Source organism: Pipistrellus hanaki (genome assembly GCF_964339955.1).
Source record: "Pipistrellus hanaki genome assembly, chromosome: 6".
Classification (NCBI taxonomy): domain Eukaryota; kingdom Metazoa; phylum Chordata; class Mammalia; order Chiroptera; family Vespertilionidae; genus Pipistrellus; species Pipistrellus hanaki.
In genome coordinates, this window is record NC_140508.1 from 15,791,935 (window position 1) to 15,806,409 (window position 14,475).

Genomic DNA, 14,475 nt, shown 5'->3' on the forward strand with positions numbered 1-14,475 from the left:
ATGTAAAGGATAAAGAGAGCTCAATAGCTTACATCCATTGAAAAAAAAATCAGTCAATAAAAATAGTGAATTATGTATTTATTGCATATATGCAACTCAATTACAATCAAGCAAGAGAGAACCACATATGGGGAGACTGAAAAATAACTCTGAACTTGTATTGGGAAAAATGATACATTCTTAAATGTCTTGCTCTTGAGGTAAAAATGGCTCTTTCTGCCAGCTGTTATTGGGTGGGTGAGTAGGTAAATGGACATCACACAATTAATGAAGTTATTTTTGTGTGTGGCTGCCCTGGATTTCCTTTTGCAAAACTAGACTGTAGGTTGAGCATTCCATTCTGTGATTCCGGTATCTCATCCACCCTCTGGCCAAGTGTCAGTTGTGCTGAGCAGGAATTCCTGAACCAAAATAATGCAGAGTATTTAAGGTGATCTTTCTGGAAGCCAGGGGTCATTTTCCACTTCCCGCATACTTTAAGGATTAAAGTTCACCTTGGCCTAGGAACCCACTGCCAGCGCCAGCAGTCAGGGAGATCCGACCCCAACCCTGGCCGGCTCTGCACCCCCCTGGGAACTGTCCTTGACCCCAGCAGAAACAACCTACGCGCCGCGCCTGCGCTCCCGCCTCCAGGGTGGGTCCCGGACTACAAGTCCCGGCTTGCTGTGCGCATCACGCCTGCGCTCACCACGCCTGCGCTCGCTGCCTTGCAAGAAGGGAGCGAAGGCGTGGTAGGCGCACCCAGCCGGCAGAGGAGGCTGTGGCGGCGGCGCTGGGAAGTATGGACAACGCAGGGAAGGAGCGCGAGGCAGTCCAGCTGATGGCGGATGCCGAAAAGCGACTTAAGGCCTCCCACTCCTTCCTCCGGGGGCTGTTTGGGTGAGCGTCTGGGCGCGCGCGTCCCGAGGGGTGGTCGCCATCCCAGGCCCATCCCCGGTCCACTGCCTCCCAACGCGTCCCTCTGGGAGCCTCTAGGGCCCCTACACCTCTGCACAACCCGGCCTCTAAAATCCTTAGCCCCCGGGGCCTCCAGCCCCAGCGCACCCTCCCGAGATTCTCTAGAGATTCTCTAGGGCCCACTGACCCTACTCCCTTGTCCCACTATGTCCTCTCCGGCACGTTGGTGTGAGGATCCCACGGCCTTGCGGGTCCGCGGCAGCAGGGGTGTGCGTTGGCCCTCACCGCAGTGCCTGGGCGGATTAGTTCCTGTCGCCCCTGCTGAACCCGCGTAGCTGGGGAGACCTGTGTGGCGTCGGCGCGAGGGGGCCCCGGGGAGTCCTGGCTGGGAGATGCGCCCCGCGATGGGGCAGACGGCCCCCAGCACCCCTCTCCCACTTCTCGGTGCCCATTTTCATTGCGCCAAGTAGACATTTGATAAATAAATACTCTCGTTGGATGGACGAATGTTTTCTCGGCATAATATATATATTTTTTTCTTCACCAGAGATCGATGTAATTGCCAGGGCCTCCTGTTTGATTTAGGATAACACAGCTCCTGTTTAAGTTAGCGGTCGTTTGGGAGTCACTTTTCATTTCCAGTAATTCTTCCATGGTTTTAGATTCGGGCTTTCCAGAAAGCAAAGCCTGCATTGACAGTTCTTGGAAGGATTACGGGCAGTTGAATATGTGAATGATTCAGCTGTTTAGAATTAGAGAGGCAGAGCTATCGCGGGTTTTGTTGTTGTTTTTTTCCCTTTTGAAAAAGTGAAGAGCCCTGACACCAGGAGCATATTTTTTATTCTTGAGAAGGGCAAGCGGCCCATACTCAATTGCATTATTAGACGTCGTTTTATTTCTGTACAAGTTCAGTTTGGAATCTGCTTGTTTTACCAGCTTCATTCTTCAGGTTATAGCACTTGACGTGGTTGACACATCCCCGGGAACTGCTCAAATGCAGGCTCCACGCAGTGCACAGCAGTGTGGGCTGCAGAGATACAGAGAGACGAGGCTTCCTGTCCTCAAGAACCTTTCCTTTCCGAGGGCATGTATCCCAGCCGGGTTCAAAATTCCTCATGTAATGTGTAGTTTGAAATAGAATGAATTTTAAGTTTGTTCCCCTTTAAAAGTGACCACAAATGCATTAGGAACCCTGCCCAACACTTGGTGCTAACACCAGATGGTAGCGCCTTTCTCTGATTCAGAAAACGTTGAAAATTTATTTAGATAAAATGTATGTCCTGGTGTCTCATGTCAGGAGATGTTTTAATGCCACAGCATATTTCAAGCCAGGATGTCCTTCCCTGGAAGAGAATTTGTAATTGGCAGGAGAAAAAAAAGCATGACAGCACTCGATGCTTGTTTCGGGGAACACATTACATTTTTTAAAGAGGTGCTGAATTATTGTTTTTGTGAAACTAGGCCAAATCTTGTCATTAATCCTAAAAGGCTTTTGAAAAAGCCTTTTTTTAAAGGCTTTTTTGTCTTGAAAGAAACATCTATTTTTCCTTGGCTGGTAATCATCAAATTTTTTGTTGTTGTTAATATTTTTTCCATTGATTTTTAGAGAGTGGAAGCGCGGGGTAGGGGTGGAAGGAGAGAGAGAGAGAGATATGATCGGTTGCAGCCGGACAGGAACTGGGGATCATGCCTTTGCCTGAATCGAACCAAAGACCCTTGAGTCCACTGGCCCACGCTCTAACCACTAAGAAACCTGGCTGGGGCCCAGCCCGTGCTTTAAAGGGGACAAGTGATGCTGTTTTGAGGATGTGGCAGCCATTAAAATGTGCTCAGCGTTTGGCAGATATTTTACATCGTGTACTGAGTCTTAACTACACATGAAAACCTTATTAGGAGTTCATCTTCTTCACGCATTCTTTATCCACCACCCATATTTGTGGCCATACTGTGTCCTCGGAACTATTCTACAGCTCTTCCTTTTTGTGGCTTTCAGTAAAATTAAATGAAACTATGCATTGTATATTCCCAAGAAAAAATCAGTCATGTATTATTTGTGTGCAAGGCACAAGTCCCATGCTTGTTTTAGAAATGGCAGTGTTCCTTTCCCTCCCAAAGAAAAAGAGATGCCAAGGAGATACAGCCTTCACAAGAAACCAGTAGTGAGTGGTATTTTGTGTTTCTTCTTGACTGCCAGTTCAGCAGTGATGTGTTTTGTAGTTGTGGAATTAACTTAAAACTCTTTCTGAATGGGTTACCATAGTATAGCAAAACTGCCTGCAAAAGAGGAGTGTTTTCATTTTCTGTGTTTCCAGGGGTGAGCTATTGAATTTGGTACTTGATTTTTAAATTCCAATTCAGAATCTTATGAACTGCTTAGAACAGGTAGGGAACATCTGGCCCTTGGGCTGTGAAATCACTTGGTCTGGCCCTACCAGGGCATTATGGTTGAGTTAATTAAATGTTTGACCAATTTAGCAGGCTAATTTTTAAGTTGATACTTTTGTATGGCCCGAAAATGATGTTATTAATATCCAAGTGGCCTTTGGCAGAAAAAAGGTTCCCCACCCTGGCTTACAATGATCTCTAAATGAACTGCTTCGTTTAACCTGGGTTTGACAGTAAAATAGTTTTGGATGGCTAAGGCCTCTCATTTTTCTCCATCTTGTTACAAGGAGACCAGATTGGGGCTAGACTGCAGAGTGCACATCAGATTGGCCTTTTTTCTGTTTGCATCTTTGCAGTGTTCACCATTTATTCTCTCACTAGAGGCCCGATGCACGAAATTTGTGCAAGAAGCTCAGCCCTCGCAGCCTTGGCTTTGTCCGGAAGGTCATCTGGGAGGTCGTTCATCTGTCCAGTCTCATTAGCACATTATGCTTTTATTACTTGTTTATAAAAAGTAGGGATAACCCAGTGGTTGTGTGTGGCTCTAGAATGTAAGCCCCTAGGCCTAGGGAGACTGTCTTATTTTATTACTGCGGCATACCTCACTGTGGTGAACAAGGGAGCAGGGAAAAGGAATCACTGGTTGGTTAATTAGGGGAGACCTCCCTAAAAAGCCAATAGAATCACACACATAACGGAGACAGAGAGTGGGAGCTTATGCAACAGAAGTGAGCGGAGCAAGTATCTGGCACCCAAGTCCTAGTCACTGGCAGCATCACAGGTGGAGAGGCGGGTCTCATTCCCAAGCCAGGTGGCTACAGCGGTGGCACATGTCCAGTGGAGTGGAAGTCTGGCAGGGCTCTGAGCATGACCCACGGTACCAAGCTCGAGGACTGGGTGGTTAGAGCTCTGAGCTTTTATAGCCCACTGGAGGCCTGGTGCATGAAATTTGTGCATGGGGAGGGGGAGTGGTTTCCTTTAGCCTAGCCTACGCCCTCTCGCAGTCCAGGATCTCTCTCGTAGTCTGGGACCCCTCACTTCTTACCACCTGCCTGCTTGCTGCTCCTTACCACTCGACTCATTGCTCCTAGCGCTGCCTCAGAGGCGGGAGAGGCTTCTGCCACTGCCACTGAACTCGGCAGCCATGAGCCCGACTTCTGCCGAGTGGTGCTCCCCCTGTGAGAGCACACTGACCACCAGGGGGCAGCTTTTGGATTGAGTGACTGTTCCATCGTTTGGTCAATTTGCATATTAGGGTTTTATTATATAGGCTAAGGGGTGGAGGTCCCACTCATATTGGTGTCTAGATGGAGCCCTTATCCAAGTATCTAGACTTGTGACTTTGGTCATTCCAGTCCCCTCCTAAGGGCATTCCTGTCACAGCCCCTTACCTTAGTCTTGACATAGCACTTGACATAACTGTCATGGCTGACAGTGACTCCATTTTAGATGGTCAAAAAAGTCCCATATGCTCTTGCTCTATATATAGTCACTCAGCACATGGTATGCAGTAAGCACTTAGTGAGTATTGGTGGAGAGGATGTGTGAATGCTAATACAAATGCTGATTTTTATTTTTATTTATTTCTTACTCTTTTGTCTGGTTCTCAAGAGCAAAGGCAACAACATGAAAGGGAGTTCATGTCACTTCTATGTTATACTTAAAAATCTGTTTATTATAAATATAGTAGCTATATAGGGTAGAAAAATGCAAGGAATACAGAAAGATTTCAGTTGAAAAGTAAAAATTTCCCTGAATTTTCTCTCTTCTAAACATTACTCCCTAGAAGTGACTTTTTATTTTTTTAAACTAGAGGCCCAGTGCACGAAATTTGTGCATTTTTGGGGGAGAAGGGGTGTCCCTCAGCCCAGCCTGCACCCTCTCCAATCTGGGACCCCTCGAGGGATGTCCGACTGCCCGTTTAGGCCTGATCCTGGTGGGCAGTCGGACATCCCTCTCACAATCCAGGACTACTGGATCTCAACTGCTCTCTTGCCTGCCTTCCTGATTGCCCCTAGTAGCTTCTGCCTGCCAGCCTGATCACACCCTAACCACTCCCCTGCCAGCCTGATTGATGCCTAACTGCTCCCCTGCCAGCCTGTTTGCCCCTAACTGCCCTCCCCTGGAGGCCTGGTCCCCCCCAACTGCCCTTCCCTGCAGACCTAGTCACCCCCAACTTTCCTCCTCTGCTGGCCTGGTCACCCCTAACTGCCCTCCCCTGCAGGCCTGATCGCCCCCAGCTGCCTTCCCTTGCAGGCCTGGTTCCTCTCAACACCCCTTCCCTGCTGGCCATCTTGTGGTGGCCATCTTGTGTCCACATGAAAGCAGGATCTTTGACCACATGGGGGTAGCCATCTTGTGTGTTGGAGTGATGGTCAATCTGCATATTACTCTTTTATTAGATAGGATAGAGGCCTGGTGCATGGGTGGGGGCTGGCTGGTTTGCCCTGAAGGGTGTTCCAGATCAGGGTGGGGGTTCCCTTGGGGAGTGGGACGGCCTGAGCGAGGGGCCTGTGGTGGTTTGCAGGCTGGCCACATCCCCCAGCAACCCAAGCGGAGGCCCTGGTATCTGGGATTTATTTGCCTTCTATAATTGAAACTTTGTAGCCTGGAGTGGAGCCAAGCCTTCTGCTCTCTCCATGGCTGTAGCCATTTTTGTTGGGATTTATTTATCTTCTATAATTGAAACTTTGTAGCCTAGAGTGGAGGCCTGGGCTGGCCAGGGTGTGCAGAAAGCTTGGCTTCCTGCATCGCCGGGGGCAACCCTAGCTTCCTGCTCTCTCCAGCTCCGTGGCTGCTGCCATTTTTGTTGGGATTTATTTATCTTCTTCTTTTTTTTTTTAATATATCGTATTTTATTGATTTTTTACAGAGAGGAAGGGAGAGAGATAGAGAGCTAGAAACATCGATGAGAGAGAAACATCGACCAGCTGCCTCTTGCACACCCCCTACTGGGGATGTGCCCGCAACCAAGGTACATGGCCTTGACCGGAATCGAACCTGGGACCTTTCAGTCCGCAGGCCGATGCTCTACCACTGAGCCAAATCTGTTTTGGCGGAATTTATTTATCTTCTATCATTGAAACTTTTTAGCATTGAGTGGAGGCCTAGGCCAGCAAGGGCAGGCGGAAAGCTTGGCTTTCTCCATTCCCCCAAGTTCCCCTCCTGCTCTCTGTGGCTGCAGCCATCTTGTTTGGGCTTATTTGCATATTCACTCCTGATTGGCTGGTGGGTATGGCTTCTGGGTATAACGGAGGTATGGTCAATTTGCATATTACTCTTATTAGATAGGATATATTTCTTACTGATTTCAGAAAAGAAGGGAGAGGGTGGGAGAGAAAAACATCAATGATTAGTGAGAACCACTGATTGGCTGCTTCTTGCATGCCCCCTCTTGGGGATCAAGCCAGCAGCCTGAGCATGCGCCCTGACCAGGAATTGATCTATGACCTCCTGATTCATATTCTGATGCTCAACTACAAAGCCACACCAGGGGGGCTGATTTATTAATTTTAGACAATATCTATCAATTGTGCTAAAAATGATGAATTTAGCATAGCTTACATGGCCTTGCATTATCTCCTTTACTTCCTGATTATACTAAATTAATTCTCGTTTTCTAAATACTACTTTTTATTTGTAAATAATATGTAAAGCTGCAATTCTACTTCAAATTTAAAAAAAAAATATTTCCCTCCCTAGTCAGCTTAGCTGAGTGGATAGAGCTTTGGCCTGTGGACCAGAGGGTCCCAGGTTCGATTCAGGTCATGGATACATACCTTGGTTGCATGCTCCTCCCCTGCCCAGGACCTGGTCAGGCACATGCAAGAAGCAACCAGTCGATGTGTTTGTCTCACATTGATATTTCTCTCTCTCTAAAAATCAATGGAAAATAGGATCTGGTAAGGATTAAAATATATATATGATTGTATTTCCCTATTTTTGTGGGTTATAGTGAGACCATGAACGTATTGTCCAAACTAGGATTGATTGATGGATTGATTTGAGAGAGAGAGAGAGAGAAAGAGAGAGAGAGAGAGAGAGGAAGTGAGACAGACAGACAGATACAGATTTGTTGTTCCATTTGTTGCTTCTTGCATGTGCCCTGGTCAAGTATTGAAACCACAGCCTTGGCCAAACTGTGATATTTTTGAGGTATCACGAAAATAGATATAAATCAAGGGTGTTCATACAACCAAGATAGAGGATTATCCTACTTATATAAGACCTTATAATCTTTTTATGCTTTTAATTTGTGATTAATTAGATTATCAAATCAGTAATTATAATTTATATCAATAATTATAAAATCAGTAATTATACCTTCAAAATTTTTTTCAGTGACTGACAGAGTTCACAGTAAGGAACTTAGTAAGAGAATTTCTGAATGTTAGCTATTTCTTTTTTTTTTTTTTTTTTTTTTTTTTTTGCTTTTATTTTTTTATTTTATTTATTTATTTTTTTTAATCAATCTTTATTGTTCATATTATTACAAAGGTTCCTCATTTCTTCCCCCCTCCACCAGGTTCCCACCCCACCCTCCGCCCCCTCCCCATCCCCCATTGTCCTCATCCATAGGTGCACAGTTTATGTTCAGTCTCTTCCTCCCTCCCTTTCCCCGATAGTAAATCCCTTTTCAGATAGTAAATCTGTTACTTAGCATTATCTCATATCAATAATACCTCCACATGCCCAATGATACACTTCACACAAAAGACATTTCCAAATAGGTCAACCAGCCTCATCCAGGCCCCACCCAAGGCACTTACAGATCAACACCCCAGCGCTATACTAACTCAACACATCCAGATCTAAGCCTTCATCACTTGATTCAGCAGACCCTCAAGTTCCCGCAAAAGTTTCCAGCCATGTCTGAGAGGCAGCCGTGGGCAGGTACAGGCGAGGAGCGAGCTGTTTCGGGCCTGGCTGCTCCGGGCCTGGCCTCTGTTGCTCTGGTCCGTTCCACAACCAGCTGCTCCGGGTCTGGTCACTGCCACTCCCAACCTAGTTGCTCTGGACTTGGCTGTTGCTGCTACAGGCCTGGCCGCACCCGACCCGGCTGCTCTGGAACCGGTTGCTCCGGTCCCGGCCGCTCCGGGCCTGGCCGCTCCCAGCCTGACAGCCGCTGCTCCGGGCCTGGCCGCTCCCAGCCTGGCAGCCGCTGCTCCTGGCCTGGCCGCACCAGACCCGGCTGCTCCGGGCCTGGCCGCTCCCAGCCTGGCAGCCGCTGCTCCTGGCCTGGCCGCACCAGACCCGGCTGCTCCGGGCCTGGCCGCTCCCAGCCTGGCAGCCGCTGCTCCGGGCCTGGCCGCACAAGACCCGGCTGCTCCGGGCCTGGCCGCTCCCAGCCTGGCAGCCGCTGCTCCGGGCCTGGCCGCACCAGACCCGGCTGCTCCGGGCCTGGCCGCTCCCAGCCTGGCAGCTGCTGCTCCGGGCCTGGCCGCTCCCAGCCTGGCAGCCGCTGCTCCTGGCCTGGCCGCACCAGACCCGGCTGCTCCGGGCCTGGCCGCTCCCAGCCTGGCAGCCGCTGCTCCAGGCCTGGCCGCACCAGACCCGGCTGCTCCGGGCCTGGCCACTCCCAGCCTGGCCGCCGCTGCTCCGGGCCTGGCCGCACCAGACCCGGCTGCTCCGGGCCTGGCCGCTCCCAGCCTGGCAGCCGCTTCTCCAGGCCTGGCCACTCCCAGCCTGGCAGCCACTGCTCCGGGCCTGGCCGCACCAGACCCGGCTGCTCCGGGCCTGGCCGCTCCCAGCCTGGCAGCCGCTGCTCCTGGCCTGGCCGCACCAGACCCGGCTGCTCCGGGCCTGGCCGCTCCCAGCCTGGCAGCCGCTGCTCCTGGCCTGGCAGCACCAGACCCGGCTGCTCCGGGCCTGGCCGCTCCCAGCCTGGCAGCCGCTGCTCCGGGCCTGGCCGCTCCCAGCCTGGCAGCCGCTGCTCCTGGCCTGGCCGCACCAGACCCGGCTGCTCCGGGCCTGGCCGCTCCCAGCCTGGCAGCCGCTGCTCTGGGCCTGGCCGCACCAGACCCGGCTGCTCCGGGCCTGGCCGCTCCCAGCCTGGCAGCTGCTGCTCCGGGCCTGGCCGCTCCCAGCCTGGCAGCCGCTGCTCCGGGCCTGGCCACACCAGACCCGGCTGCTCCGGACCTGGCTGCTCCCAGCCTGGCAGCTGCTGCTCCGGGCCTGGCCGCTCCTAGCCTGGCAGCCGCTGCTCCAGGCCTGGCCACACCAGACCCAGCTGCTCCGGGCCTGGCTGCTCCTAGCCTGGATTCTTCGTGGTTGTCTACTGCTGTTCTGGGCCTGGCTGCTCCCAACCCGGCTGCTCTGGGCCGGGCTTCTCCGGGCCCAGCCACTCCGTGTCTGGGTGTTCCTGGACTGGCCACCCTGGGCTTGGCCGCCTCTGCCTCAGGCCTGGCTGCCACTGCCCCAGGTCTGGCTGCTCCAGTGCTGGCCGTTGATGCTCTTGTTCTGGCTGCTGCTGTTCTGGGGCCTGGCCACTGCTGCTCCGGGCCCAGCTGCCACTGCCTTGTGCCTGGCCACTCTAGGCCTGGTCGCCGCTGTTCCAACATTCTGTCCCTTTTTTCTCTTCTTTTTTTTTTCTTTTTTTAAAAAAAACAACAAAACGCATTTATGTTGCAATGTTGGCTGGTGCGTTGAATTCTGACTTAGTCTTTGATTTTTCAAGATCTTCTTTGTATTCTTTCTTAAGTAATTTTACTATCATTTGCTCTCACTTGATTTCTTCACATTGAGAACTTCTTTGGTTTCTTCCTCCTTGTCCTGGGAGCTCAGCAGGTTGGCCTGTGGCACCCCTTTGTTCTCCGCGGGCTCCCGCGCTGCTCCAGCCTGTTGCCGGGGTCGGCGCCGCCCAGGAAGCAGTCCCCGTCCTTGGCTCCGTTGCCAGCGCTCAGCAGTCGAAGGCTCAGGGGCACCCCCCCCACTGGGGGCCCCGTCGCCCGGCTCCTTGCTGGCGCCCAGCTGGCCGGTGTCCGGCAGGGGCTCCTGCTCCTCGTGGCGTTCCTCCAGTCTGAAGCTTTCTTTCTCCCTCCCACTAGGGAAGTCCAGGATCAGAGTCAACAGACTGTCCTCTGCGCACAGTGTGCGCGACTCCGGGGGCTCGGCCTTTCGCCGCGCTCCCAGGACTCCACCTCACAGCCCCGTCTCCCCCTGCCCGAGCCTGGGTCCCCAGGGACTGGCCCAGACCTGGAGTTCGGGGAGGTCTGGACTGAGGCTCAGAGCTGCCGCCGGAGGCTTTGTTTCTTCCGGCTAGGGTAATCCAGCATCAGAGTCAACATTCAGTCCTCTGCGCGCCATGTGCGCGCGACTCCGGGGGCCCCGTATTTCGCCGTCCCCCGGGATTGTCTCCCCCTGCCGGAGCCTGGGTCCCCAGGGTCTGGCACATAACTTGGGGCTCAGCGCTGCCGGTTCGGGGGTTCAGCCCAGGCTGGGGGTTCTATTTCCTTCTTGCTAGGGAACGCCAGGCAGCACCCAGCCCTCTCCTCCTCTCCGGCTGCGACCTCTCCGTGCGCGCGTGCGTGCGAGCGCGCAGCATGTCTCCGTACCTTAGGCTTTTTTTCAGCTCCTCTGATTTTCCTTCTGGTTTTCTCCCTCCTTCCTATTGTAGAGTTTTCAGTCAGTCGACTACCTGTAGCTCTGGGCAATGTCCACTCTACATTTTAGTTGTATTCCTTTGAAATTGTTGTGAGCTGCTGCGGCTAGGTGTATACCCGAGCAGCCATCTTGGATCCTCCTCCAATGTTAGCTATTTCTGTATTTAAATAGAGATTATTGTAAGAACGGTATTTAATTAAAATCTAATATATCACTACTTTTCTTGGTTGAAGTATATATTTTTTCATGGTAAGGAAGTATCTGTCAATTCCTGTCTTAACGGATGTTTTTATTAGGTATTGAATGAAATTACATTTTTAAGGCCTTTTCAGTATCTGTGGAGGAAAACATGATTTTTCTCTTTTGTAATTAAAATGTTACTTTGTGGATTTCCTCATAATGAACTGTCCTTGTAGTTCTTGAATAAACCCTCTAGGTTATAATGTATTTCTCTTAATGGGCTAATGGGTTCTGTTTTTAAATATTTTATTTCTAATTTTTTTATTTCTAGCTAGAGGCCCGGTGCACAAACCATGCATGGGTGGGGTCCCTCCAGATGGCCTGGCTCAAGCCCTCAGCCTCACAGCCCCAGCTCATGCCCCTAGCCTCACAGCCCCGCAGCCCTGCCTGGCACCCCACCTTGGTCTGTGGCCCTCCCCTTACCTGCTCCACAGGTGATCATTGGGGCCCAGCCCCGGGCCCGGCTCCCCCAGTGCGTGGGTGGGGAAGATATTCCTCTTCCAGGGCTTTCCAGCTCCATTTTAAATGAGGTTTTCTTTATTTAGTTTCACATGGCAAAAACAAGACTTCAGATTATTTGATGATCAATTGGTTTTTAAAGCACAAATGACTTGCCCTAGCTGGTTTGGCTCAATAAATAGAGATTGGCCTACAGATTGAAAGGTCCTGGGTTGGATTCCTCATCTAGGGCATGTGCCTGGGGTTGCAGGCTCGATCCCCAGTGGGAGACATGCAAGAAGCAGCCAATCAGTGATTCTCTCTTATTGTTGTTTCTATCTCTCTCCCTCTCCTTCCTCTCTGAAATCAATAAAAGTAAAAAACAAATACACAAATGACTTATCTGCGGTGTAGATACCATCTGAGCTCTCTGAAATAATGGGCCTGTAATTTTCCTGAGCTGATTCCCTGCCAGTCCTCTAAATGGGAAGGAACAGGATGGCACAGTGAAGAGGCAGGGACTCACAGGCTGCCTTCAAGGACTCAAGACACAGCTCGCTATGTCAGTGGAACATATGGCTGTGACCACGCTTCCTCAGCGTAACACGGGTGGGGGCTGGACACTGTTTTTTCTAACCTGAAGTTTAATGTTCTTTCCTTAGCATTAAGGGCAGGAACGTTATTTCCTGTGTTTGCTAGCACACACTGATCTCCATGAATAATCCTGAATAAGCATGGTCAGAAAGAGGAGGGAGGTCAGCCTTGCCCCAGGAACTGGAGGGAAGGGGAAAGTCACTGGCTGCTTGGTGGTGGGGTTGGTGCTGGTGGTTCTTGCTCAGGCTGGTCACTGTTTTCTTCGTGGTGGTAAAGTGTTTTCTTCTTCAAGGTTAAGATACCATAATACCAAAAAATAGCCAATTTGGCCCAATTTAGCTTTCTTAATGTCAATTTAGTATCATTATATACACTATATCCACTTTATAATGTAGATTCCCTCACAGAAACTTGTTTCTGTTTTCTAGACTCTTCTACCTCACTATGTGGTCTCTGGATAACAGTCAGTTGCATTATTTGATTTTGAACTCTGAATATTTGCCCTTAAAACAATTCCCTTAAAAGTGGAATTGTACAATATGAGCTCTTCTGTGACTGGCTTCTTTCACTTAATATATAATGCTTTCATGGTTCATCCACATTATATCATGTATCAGGACTAAATTCCTTTTTATTGTCTAATTATATGTCTGTATGTGTATACCACATTTTATTTATTCATTTATCAGTTGATGGACACATTTTGGTTGTTTCTACTTGTAAAATATTATGAATAACTAGAGGTGCATGAAATTTGTGCATGGGGGGTGGAGGGTCTCTCAGCCCAGCCTGCGTGCACCCTTGCGCAATCCGGGACCCTTCAGAGGATGTCCGACTGCTGGTTTAGGCTCAGTCCCGCAGGACTAAACCGGCAATTGGACATCCCTCTCGAAATCTGGGACCACTGGCTCCTAACCACTTTGCTTGCCTGATCACCCCTAACTGCTCGCCTGCCTGCCTTATTGCCCCTAACCACCTCTGCCTGTCTGACTCATCACCCCTAACTGCCTCTCTGCCTGCCTGCCTCATTGCCCCAACCACTCATGTGCCTGCCCCATCATCTCTAACTTAACTACTCTGACTGCCTGCCTCATCACCCCTAAATAGGATGAAGTATATTTTAATTAAACCATTCGCTTGCCTGCCTGATCACCCCTAATCACTACCTACCTGCCTGACTGCCCCTAACTGCCTCTACCTCAGCCCCACCGTGGCTTTGTACGGAAGAACATCCGGAAGGATGTCTGGAAGATGTCCTGTCTAATTAGCATATTACCCTTTTATTAGTACAGATGATGCACAAACATCCCTAAAGGATTTAATGCCTTCAGTACATAAATCCAATTATAATAATGGTATTAATTGAGTACATACTCTGGGTCAAGTCCTGCAATGGCAATTATTATGGATTCTTTTGATCCTCATAATAACTCAGAGGTATAGATAATATTATCCTCAGTTTACATATGCAAAAATAGAGGCTCTAAGAATTAAAGAACTAGCCTAGAGTCAGGTGGTTAGTAGTTACTGTTGTCTAAGGTATAATTCATACCTGGGCCTATCAGCCAAACTGCAGTGAACTGCATACCAGTAAGCTGGAGTTTGAAGCTTGTTGGAGTTCCTGGCATATGCAGAGGCCCTCATTCATCCTCATATCATGCTCACTGTGGTCAGCCCTGACCTTTCTTGTCTCTCAGTCTTTTTAAAATATATATTTTTATTGATTTCAGAGAGGAAGGGAGAGGGAGAAAGAGCTAGAAATATTAATGATGAGAGAAAATCATTGATTGACTGCCTCCTGCACACCCCCTACTGAGGATTGAGCCCACAACCTAGGGAGGTGCCCTTGACTGGAATTGAGCATGGGACTTAATTCCGCAGGCCAACACTCTATCCACTAAGCCAAATTGGCTAGAGCTATTAGTGCTTTTGTCCATACTTCACTCTCAGTTACTCATCATGTGTACTGCACAGTTACAATCTGCTGTGTCATGGTTTTATTCTGTGTTTATAACATAGATAAGATAGAGGAAAATCTTTAATTGAGGGGCCTGCGCTTAGTGAAAACAAGGTTAATTTGGTTGATTTTGAAAATTGGTGGAAGTTATAGAGTATTATTTTGATCTTTATGTGAGAAGAAATTTCTAAGCAGCTAAAACTGTTCCTCAATGTAATGAGCTGTAATGAGATGAAGAACTTTCTAGAACGAAATGTTCTGAAAGCAGCAGTGGAGTTCCCTCCTCTAAGGATATTAGAAAACGCATTTCCACACCAGTGAGTGGCAGGACCCAAAGGCTCCTTCCACACTGGGGAAGGGCT

At 49.6% G+C, this 14,475-nt stretch overlaps 1 protein-coding gene across 2 annotated transcripts in view; it reads left to right on the forward strand.

The window, feature by feature from the left end:
- The first annotated feature begins 697 nt into the window (after nucleotides 1-697).
- The window catches only part of NAPB (NSF attachment protein beta), a 42,809-nt gene continuing 29,031 nt past the window's right edge, over nucleotides 698-14,475 (forward strand). The window contains exon 1 of one of the 2 annotated variants that reach the window (XM_084887016.1): nucleotides 698-879. Coding sequence is in view for 1 of the 2 variants with exons in the window: in XM_084887015.1 (XP_084743141.1) it covers nucleotides 782-879 (98 nt within the window). In the remaining variant the exon portion in view is untranslated. The remainder of the gene's footprint in view (nucleotides 880-14,475) is intronic. The other variant, XM_084887015.1, reaches the window with a different exon arrangement.